At 60.9% G+C, this 9,352-nt stretch overlaps 1 protein-coding gene across 1 annotated transcript in view; it reads left to right on the plus strand.

Moving 5' to 3' along the window:
• ATG2A (autophagy related 2A) overlaps positions 1-9,352 on the plus strand; it is a 23,018-nt gene extending 13,666 nt beyond the window's left edge. Inside the window, exons 25-41 of the mRNA XM_011942554.1 lie at positions 465-535; positions 761-837; positions 1,437-1,601; positions 1,716-1,842; positions 1,924-2,132; positions 3,009-3,217; positions 3,472-3,607; positions 5,149-5,355; positions 5,587-5,688; positions 5,779-5,863; positions 5,953-6,088; positions 6,184-6,256; positions 6,432-6,514; positions 7,019-7,140; positions 7,272-7,426; positions 8,465-8,617; positions 8,695-9,352. Of these exons, the coding sequence (XP_011797944.1) occupies positions 465-535; positions 761-837; positions 1,437-1,601; positions 1,716-1,842; positions 1,924-2,132; positions 3,009-3,217; positions 3,472-3,607; positions 5,149-5,355; positions 5,587-5,688; positions 5,779-5,863; positions 5,953-6,088; positions 6,184-6,256; positions 6,432-6,514; positions 7,019-7,140; positions 7,272-7,426; positions 8,465-8,617; positions 8,695-8,931 (2,347 nt within the window). The 3' untranslated portion in view covers positions 8,932-9,352. The remainder of the gene's footprint in view (positions 1-464; positions 536-760; positions 838-1,436; positions 1,602-1,715; positions 1,843-1,923; positions 2,133-3,008; positions 3,218-3,471; positions 3,608-5,148; positions 5,356-5,586; positions 5,689-5,778; positions 5,864-5,952; positions 6,089-6,183; positions 6,257-6,431; positions 6,515-7,018; positions 7,141-7,271; positions 7,427-8,464; positions 8,618-8,694) is intronic.

The following is a 9,352-nucleotide window of genomic DNA, read 5'->3' on the forward strand; positions in this document are numbered from 1 at the left end:
CAGGCACCCGCCACCATGCCCGGCTAATTTTTGTATTTTTAGTAGATACAGGGTTTCACCATGTTGGCCAGGCTGGTCTCAAACTCCTGACATCAGGTGATCCGCCTGCCTCAGCCTCTCCAAGTGCTGGGATTACAGGCGTGAGCCACTGTGCCCAGCTAAAAATGAGAACTTATTTTAGAAGAACCACAAATGCAGTAGAGGGAAAAATGGACACCCCTTTCCAGGGCTGTCATGAGGCCCTATCGAGGTGTCGGAACTGCAGGCACTTTGAGAGCTGCTAGTGCTGCCTGCCTCCCGCTGCCTGCTGTCTGGGCCTTCTCCCCATTGTGCAGGCAGGAACGCTGAGGCTGGAGGGGCCTGTCCATACCACTTCCTGTGGGCGTGGGACCCCTCTGTTCGGCTCCCGTGGAGCTGCCACCTGCAGTGGTGCCCGGGCCCTTCTCAGCCCTGTTCCCCCCCAGGTTCATCCTCGATGACTCCGCCTTGTACCTGTCCGACAAGTGTGAGGTGGAGACCCTGGACCTGCGGCGAGGTGGGCAGGGCCGGGACTGGGCTCCCTCCCCTCTGAGGGACCACCGCCCCGGCCACACCCAGAGCAGCCAGGTGTCTCCCCGCAGCTGCTGGCCGGGTCCTTAGCTCCCACTCATAGCCCGCACAGCAGGGGCTACACCCGGATCAGCCGGATCCTTCCCCCAGGTGCTGGGGCCGGGGCCGGGTGGAAGGGGGCCACAGGACCTTTCTCTCGCCTCTGCTGCAGATTATGTCTGTGTCTTGGATGTTGACCTCTTGGAACTTGTGATTAAAACCTGGAAAGGGAGCACCGAGGGCAAACTGGTAAGTGAGGCTGTCACTCTGGCTCCTGGAGCCAGAGCAGTTGCAGGGGCCAAGGGATTCTTTAGGGGCCGCTGCGCCCTCATGTGCCCGGGCTCCGGACACAGTTCACACCTGCCCTTCCTGGGCTGCAGTTAGCACCCCTCCTGCAAAGGGCCACAGTACAGCCCTGGGGGGGTCCCTTGATGCTGGCTGAATGAATGAATGGGTTTCAGTCCTGCCACCAGAGGACCCTGCAGCCAGGGCATCAGCGAGGCCTTGGGAGTCAGCCGCCTTTGTGGGTCCCCGGGTTCATCTCCTGTGAGATGGAGATAACCGGCCCTGCGTTGCTGGGCATGCAGAGCCCTTCACGGGGAGTAGGGTAGGGTGGGCGGGCACCCTCCTGCTTCCTTGGATGGCCCTTGGCCAAGCCCCTTTCACCCTCTGGGCTCAGTTTGCTCACCTCTTCATTGGAGGTACTGGGCAGGTCGTCCACTCCAGGAGAGACCGTCCCTGTTCTGCCTGTGGCGGGTCAGAACTGCGGGGCCCTCCCAGCGAGCAGGTGCGGCCAGCAGGCAGCGGCCCCTGTGCTCACAGAGCTGCTTGCCTCGCCCCACCCACAGAGCCAACCACTATTCGAGCTGCGCTGCTCCAACAACGTGGTACACTTGCACAGCTGTGCCGACTCCTGTGCCCTGCTGGTCAACCTGCTTCAGTACGTAATGAGCACGGGTGACCTGCACCCCCCACCCCGGCCCCCCAGCCCCACGGAGATCGCCGGCCAGAAGGTACAGGTGAGGCCTGGCCACACAGGCTACCAGAGTCTTGGGCCTGGGGTTGGGGGAGCCCTGGGGGCCGCTCTTGTCCTGTCTCACTCATTGCCCCTCCCCTGCCTGGCCCAGCTCTCGGAGAGTCCTGCCTCTCTGCCCTCATGCCCCCCCGTGGAGACAGCCCTCATCAACCAGCGCGACCTGGCCGACGCCCTCCTGGACACCGAGCGCAGCCTGCGGGAGCTAGCCCAGCCTTCAGGTGGAGTGGGGGTGCTGTGGGGACAGCAGACACAGTCAGGCACCCTCTGGGCACCTCTCCAAACTGGCCTCTCTCCTATAGGTGGCCACCTCCCTCAGGCGTCGCCCATCTCGGTCTACCTATTCCCAGGTGAACGGAGTGGGGCCCCGCCCCCTTCACCACCTGTCGGGGGCCCTGCTGGCAGCTTAGGGTCGGAGGAGAAGGAAGATGAAAGGGAAGAAGAGGGCGATGGAGACACCCTGGACAGTGATGAGTTCTGCATCCTTGACGCTCCTGGCCTGGGCATCCCGGTGCGTGGTGGGATGGGTGGACTGGTTTGCTGTCCAGGAAGGTGTGTTTGGGGTGGGGATGGGACACTCAGGGGTGGTTGCCTGGCCATCTGGAGCTCCTGTGGTGAGAGAAGCCGGCAGGAGGTGGTCACCATCACCTGGGGACACGGTGCTAGGTCTGTGCTGCCCTAGGGAGGCAGCCCTGATGCTGGGCTTTGATGGAATGGGTCCATTTCCAGAGGAAGAGGAGGCCTGGTGTTCTGGGCAGAGGGACTGGGACATTCAAGGAATGGAGGAAGAGGAGAGGAGAGTTAGCGAGAGGGGTGGAGAACCATGTGGCTGCAAGGGCTGGTGGGAATATCTGAACTCACTGAGGTCTTAGGAGGCAGGGCCGGCAGAGCCCGGGACTCTCAGGCCCTTCTTGAACAGACCACTCAGGCATAGGCTTGGGGATAGCAACCCAGGAGTGTCATCTTTCATCAAAAACGGGGAGGAGGCCAGGCATGGTGGGTCACGCCTGTAATCCCAGCAATTTGGGAGGTCAAGGTGGGAGAATTGCTTGAATCTGGGAATGAGAGATTAGTCTGGGCAACATAGTGAGACCCCCTCTACAAAACAAAATAAAATTAGCCAGATGTGGTGGCACATGTCTGCAGTCCCAGCTACTCAGGAGGCTGAGATGGGAGGATTGCTTGAGCCTAGGAGGCAGAGGTTGCAGTGAACCATAATTGTGCCACTGCACTCCAGCCTGGGTGACCAAGCATGACCCGATCCTGTCTTTTTAAAAAAAAAAAAAGGAAAAAGAAGTGAGACCAGGGGAGAAACAGGAGCTGGAGCTTGGGTAACTGGGCTGGATCGAACATCTGTGTCACACATCTCCACCTGGCCTCCCTGCAGCCACGAGACGGAGAGCCTGTGGTGACACAGCTGCATCCCGGCCCCATCGTTGTGCGGGACGGTTACTTCTCACGGCCGATCGGCAGCTCGGACTTGCTGCGGGCACCTGCCCATTTCCCAGTGCCCAGCACTCGGGTGGTGCTACGTGAGGTCTCCCTCGTCTGGCACCTATATGGGGGCCGAGACTTTGGCCCCCACCCCGGCCACAGGTGAGGAGGAGCGAGTGCAGGTGGCAGCTGGTGAAGGTTGGGGCTCAGGCTGGTCCAGCTTTGACTTTCAGCAGCTGGAGACCTTGAGCCCCATCCACCCCAGGTGGGCCTCAGTTTCCTCGTCCTTCCTTATCCCGCCTGCCTGCCAGGACTGGGGCTAGCGGGGGTCTCTTGTCCCAGGCTAAAAGGCCCGCTGAGGACAGGGAGGGAATCGGGTTCCTCTGAGTCAGCTTGGCGCCTGTCCCTCTTCTCAGGGCAAGAGCTGGCCTCTCGGGCCCCAGGGGCTCCCCTTCCCGCTGCTCTGGCCCCAACCGGCCCCAGAACTCATGGCGCACACAGGGGGGCAGCGGGCGGCAGCACCATGTCCTCATGGAGATCCAGCTCAGCAAGGTGAGTGGGGTGGCGAGTGCCCACTGCACGTGTGTGTCATGGAACAATGGGCCTTGTTCTCGATGTCACGTGTAGCAATGGCTAACACAGAGGAAAACCCCTGCCTTTGTAGTGGAGGAAGCCAGGCAGGGACAGGAGAGTCTGCAGGGGTGGAGGAGGGAGGTGTGCTGGGGAGGGTCTGGAAAGTCCTCTTCCAAAGGCACCATTTGAACAAAGACCTGAACAAGTGGGGATGTGAGCCAGGAAGAGTTTTCAGGCAGAGAGGACAGCGTGAAAGCTGCAAACTGGGGCCAGGCATGGTGGCTTATGCCTGTAATCCCAGCACTTTGGAAGGCCGAAGCGGGCAGATCACCTGAGCTCAGGAGTTTGAGACCAGCCTGTCCAGGCAGGTGTGTTTGGGGTGGGGACGGGACACTCAAGGGTGGTTGCCTGGCCATCTGGAGCTCCTGTGGTGAGAGAAGCAGGCAGGAGGTGGTCGCCTGGCAACATGGCGAAACCTCATTTCTAAAAAAAAAAAAAAAAAATTAACCAGTTGCAGTAGTGTGCACCTATAGTCCCAGCTACTCGGGAGGCTGAGGCAGGAGAGTGGTTTGAGCCCAAGAGGCAGAGATTGCAGTGAGCTGAGATCGCCCTACTGCATTCCAGCCTGGGCAACAGAGTAAGACTCAGTTTAAAAAAAAAAAAAAAGCTGCAAGCTGGAAGCATCCTGGCCTTTCCAGGAGCAGCAGAGCCTGTGCATAACCAGCAACCCAGAATATTTCTTTGGGGTCTTACAAGAGACGAACCCCCTCAGGGCTTTTGAGGAGAGGCCTCTGTGGGACGGGGCTCTGCAGCAATCAGGGAGGGCTGTTGAGCGTGAGCAGGTTCAGGAGAGCCTAGATGGGGGCTGGCCACAGGTTCGGCTGCAGATGGGGTGTGGGAGATGAGTGTCAGAGCAGGAGACCAGGGGCCTCTGAGACCTGATGGTGAGCCGGTGGGTGTGCAGGAAGAGGGGGACGGAAGGGTCTCCACGGAGAGGGGCCACGAGAGCAAAGTCCTGAAGGCAAAACAGGCCTGGACTCCTTGAGGGGCAGAGACCAGTGCAGCTGGCATGGGAAGCAAGGGCAGGGGTAGGTCTGGAGGGAGAGGTAGGTCTCTGCTGGGCATAGAATAGAGAGAAGGGGTTGGGGCTGGGCGTGGTGGCTCACGCCTGTAGTCCCAGCACTTTGGGAGGACAAGGCAGACAGATGACCTCAGGTCAGGAGTTCGAGACCAGCCCGGCCAACATTATGAAACCATGTCTCTACTAAAAATACAAAAATTAGCTGGGTGTGATGGCACATGCCTATAATCCCAGCTACTAAGGAAGCTGAGGCAGGAGAATCACTTGAACCCGGGAGGCAGAGGTTGCAGTGAGCCAAAATTGTGCCACTGCACTCCAACCTGGGTGACAGACTGTCTCAAAAAAAAAAAAAAGAATAGAGAAGGGGTCTGGGACCAGCCCTTCCCTCCCTCTTGGGGCCCTGTTCACCTGGCCAGGCCTCTCTCTGTCCACCCCACAGGTAAGCTTCCAGCACGAGGTGTACCCAGCGGAGCCAGTCACAGGCCCTGTAGCCCCTGGCCAGGAGCTGGAGGAACGGCCGCTGTCCCGTCAGGTGTTCATCGTGCAGGAGCTGGAGGTCCGAGACCGGCTTGCCTCCTCCCAGATCAACAAGTTCCTGTACCTACACACGAGTGAGCGGATGCCACGACGCGCCCACTCTAACATGGTATGAGCGGCCTGCACCGTCCACCCTGGGGCAGGGCATGGGACCGTCAGGGACACGTCTTCACACGTGCATGGATTCACACACGTACACACATTCCCACACGAACACCCAGGTTGTTTGTGAGCCTGGGAGGTGTTAGCGAAGGGAACAGCGTGTTCAGAGGCAGGGTGACTGGGTGAGCTGCTGCCCCAGAGGCCCAGCAGGCATCCAGAACTCACCCTCTGCTCCTAGCTCACCATCAAAGCGCTGCATGTGGCCCCCACCACCAACGTGGGTGGGCCTGAGTGCTGTCTCCGCGTCTCACTGATGCCCCTGCGGCTCAATGTGGACCAGGTGAGTGGTCCAAGTGAGGGCAGAGCCCAGGGTGACCCCACTGTCTCCAGGCCTCTGAGTCTGATCCGCGCCCGGACCTTTCCCCTGCAGGATGCCCTCTTCTTCCTCAAGGACTTCTTCACTAGCCTGGTGGCCGGCGTCAACCCTGTGGCCCCAGGGGAGGCCTCCGCTGAGGGTGAGAGGCTGGGCCGGGGAGGGGAGCAGCTGGGCCTTCTGCCTTCCAGGACAGCCCAGGTTTCCAGTCTGTGACCTCCCTTCCCCTAGCTCGCCCCGAGACTCGAGCCCAGTCCAGTAGTCCTCTGGAAGGGCAGGCCGAGGGCTTAGAGACAACTGGCTCACAGGAAGCCCCGGGCGGCAGACACAGCCCCTCCCCTGCTGACCAGCAGCCCATCTACTTCAGGTAGGCTGCTGGACTGTGGGTGGGGGCTCCTGGGCCAGATTGCTGGGGACCAGGCCAGTGAGCAAAGAACTCCCCCTTCCTGCTCCCCTACCCAGAGAGTTCCGCTTCACTTCCGAGGTCCCCATCTGGCTGGATTACCATGGCAAGCACGTCACAATGGACCAGGTGGTAAGTGTGGCGGTCAGATGTGGTGGCCATGTGGGGTCAGCTGTGGCTGAGTCCCTCTGGGGGCCAGGTCTTGCATCCAGACACCGTCAGGGCCAGGGTGCTCTCCAGTGGCTCCCATGGGCTGGCTGGCTCCCTGAGTCCCATCGGGTAAACCTGGATCCCCTCACTCTCCCAGGGCACTTTCGCTGGCCTCCTCATTGGCCTGGCCCAACTCAACTGCTCCGAGCTGAAGCTAAAGCGGCTCTGTTGCAGGCACGGGTGAGTCCCCAGCACCCCAGCCTCTCTCCAGGGTCCCTGATCTTCCCTCTGTTCTGGTCCTGAATGGTTGTGTGGCCTTGATCAAGTCATCACCCTTCTCAGGGCCTCACTTTCTCCTCTGTAAAAAGGATGCAGTTGGCTGGGCATGGTGGCTCATGCATTCAGGCATTTGAGACCAGCCTGACCAACATGGTGAAACCCCGTCTATACTAAAAATATAAAAATTAGCCAGGCGTGGTGGCGGGCACTTGTAATCCCAGCTACTCAGGAGGCTGAGGCAGGAGAATTGCTTGAACCCAGGAGGCAGAGCTTGCAGTGAGCCAAGATCACACCACTGCACTCCAGCCTGGGCAGCATCCCTCTGCACATGACTGGGTGGGACCACAGGGAGGGTAGGAGTGCCCACAGGACTTGCCACAGGGGTACTGAGTCCCCCTGGCCCCACAATCCCTCCATGTGTGGCTCTGCCTCACCTTCTGCCTCCTCACCTCCCTGCCCTGCCAGGCTCCTGGGTGTGGACAAGGTGCTGGGCTATGCCCTCAACGAGTGGCTGCAGGACATCCGCAAGAACCAGCTGCCCGGCCTGCTGGGAGGCGTGGGCCCCATGCACTCGGTTGTCCAGCTCTGTGAGTGCCTGGGTTTGGAAGCTCTTGAAACTGCTTTTACCCCTGGGCAACCTAGAAGCTGCCACTGGGAATAAGAGGAGGAGGTGGGGGCAGGGCAGCCTCGGGTGTCTCTGAGCGCTCTTTCCCCCTAGTCCAAGGGTTCCGGGACCTGCTGTGGCTGCCCATTGAGCAGTACAGGAAGGATGGCCGCCTCATGCGGGGGCTACAGCGAGGGGCTGCCTCCTTTGGCTCATCCACGGCCTCTGCCGCCCTGGAACTCAGCAACCGGTTGGTACAGGCTATCCAGGTGAGTGGGTGCCCTGCCTCTGGGCTGTGCAGGACAGAGCGGCTGGAGCCCTCTGCACCACAGCTCCGTGGTTCTGTCCTCAAAGGTCTTCTGAGAGTGGGCAGTCTGGGTATGACAGCCCTACTTTATAGAGAAACAGCCATGGAGATGCTAAGTGACTTGCCTGGGGCCTCCAAGGCAGGTCTCCCGAGGCCCACAGGGGTTCCTGTGCAAGAGTGGGAGTGCCCCCCAGGCCTTGAGAGCCCACCGTGTCTCCTGCTCATGGCATGTCTTGTAAAGGGGGGTGGAGGACGGCTGTGTTTGCAGACTAAGAATCTGAGGCCCAGGAGCTGCCCTGGTTCCTTCAGGCCATGCACTTCGCTAGGCCAGAGGGACCCCAGGGAAGCCTGGGAGCCAGTCTCGCGGGCAGTTGTCAGATGAATTCTGTAGGGGACCAATGGTCCTAGTGGGCTAAGGGGTGAGTGCAGGTGCATGGTACATTCTGGAACCTGCAAGCTCAGACCCCAGCAGGACAGAGGGCAGGGCTCCAGGGGAGGCGGGAGGTATGCATGGCCACCAGGGAGCCCCGGGAGTGTTCAGTCAGGTGGGAGAGTGATGCCAGGTGAGATGCTGGGCAGAGGATCTGGCGGACAGAAGGAAGGATGGGCTCCCTGACCGTCTTGCAGGGGCATCTGGGGGGCGAGACAAGGAGCAGTCAGTCTTAGGTGTGCAGCTGTGGCAGCCGTGCGGAACCTGCTGAATGTGGCAGTCAGCAGGAAGAGAGGTCTGGGTTAAGAAGATTTGAAGGGAGTCTCATGCTCCTAGATTCCCTGAGCGGAGTGGCAGATGCCTAGGAAGGGGAGCAGGAGTGGGAGGAAGTGGGAAGTAAGGCTGAGCAGGACCCCCTGGGCCAGCATAGTGACAGGCGGGGAGGCTGAAGTGGGAAGTAAGGCTGAGCAGGACACCCTGGGCCAGCATAGTGACAGACTGTCCTGGGGGCCTGGGGCGACATGTGTGCCCCAGCCAGCTGTCCTCATCTAGTGCTCCCATGTCCCCCAGGCCACAGCCGAGACCGTGTATGACATCCTGTCCCCGGCAGCCCCTGTCTCCCGCTCGCTGCAGGACAAGCGCTCTGCGAGGAGGCTGCGCAGGGGCCAGCAGCCTGCCGACCTGCGGGAGGGTGTGGCCAAGGCCTACGACACAGTGCGAGAGGTGACCAGACCCCCACCCTGCCCCGGTCCCCCATGCCCATCTCACGCAGACCCCACCCTGACCTGTGTCCTCCACAGGGCATCTTGGACACAGCTCAGACCATCTGTGACGTGGCATCGCGGGGCCATGAGCAAAAGGGGCTGACGGGCGCTGTGGGCGGCGTGATCCGCCAGCTGCCCCCGACCGTGGTGAAGCCGCTCATCCTGGCCACAGAGGCCACGTCCAGCCTGCTTGGGGGCATGCGTAACCAGATCGTCCCCGATGCCCACAAGGACCACGCCCTCAAGTGGCGCTCAGACAGTGCTCAAGACTGAGCTTGGGGCGCCCGGCACCCAGAAGGTGCTGCCCACCGTGCTCCTGAGGCTCCCAAGAGCTGCAGCACACGGGCCCGGCCCGGCCCTTCAGGGGATGGCCACTGTGGAGGGCGCCTTCCCGGCCTGCCCGTTGCCAATCTGCTGTGAGATGGGGGCCTCCCTGCCTTGGGGCCTTAGCCCTGGCTCTGCACTTTTCCTCCGGGGAGAAAGGACACTGCCCCTCCCCCCACCTGGGCCCACACCGCTGCCTTCTCCCAGGATGGAGGCTTTTGTACCCTCGGACCCCATCCCACTCAGCCAAGTGTCTTTCTGTGTCTGGGGGGAGGAGGGGATGACATCCGTGTGGTTCGATGTATCATTTTTAAGCTCCGTGAGCGCGTGGTCAGTGTCTGCATGAAGTGGAATAAACTGCCCACCGCCA

Source organism: Colobus angolensis, unplaced genomic scaffold (genome assembly GCF_000951035.1).
Source record: "Colobus angolensis palliatus isolate OR3802 unplaced genomic scaffold, Cang.pa_1.0 Scaffold21, whole genome shotgun sequence".
Lineage (NCBI taxonomy): Eukaryota > Metazoa > Chordata > Mammalia > Primates > Cercopithecidae > Colobus > Colobus angolensis.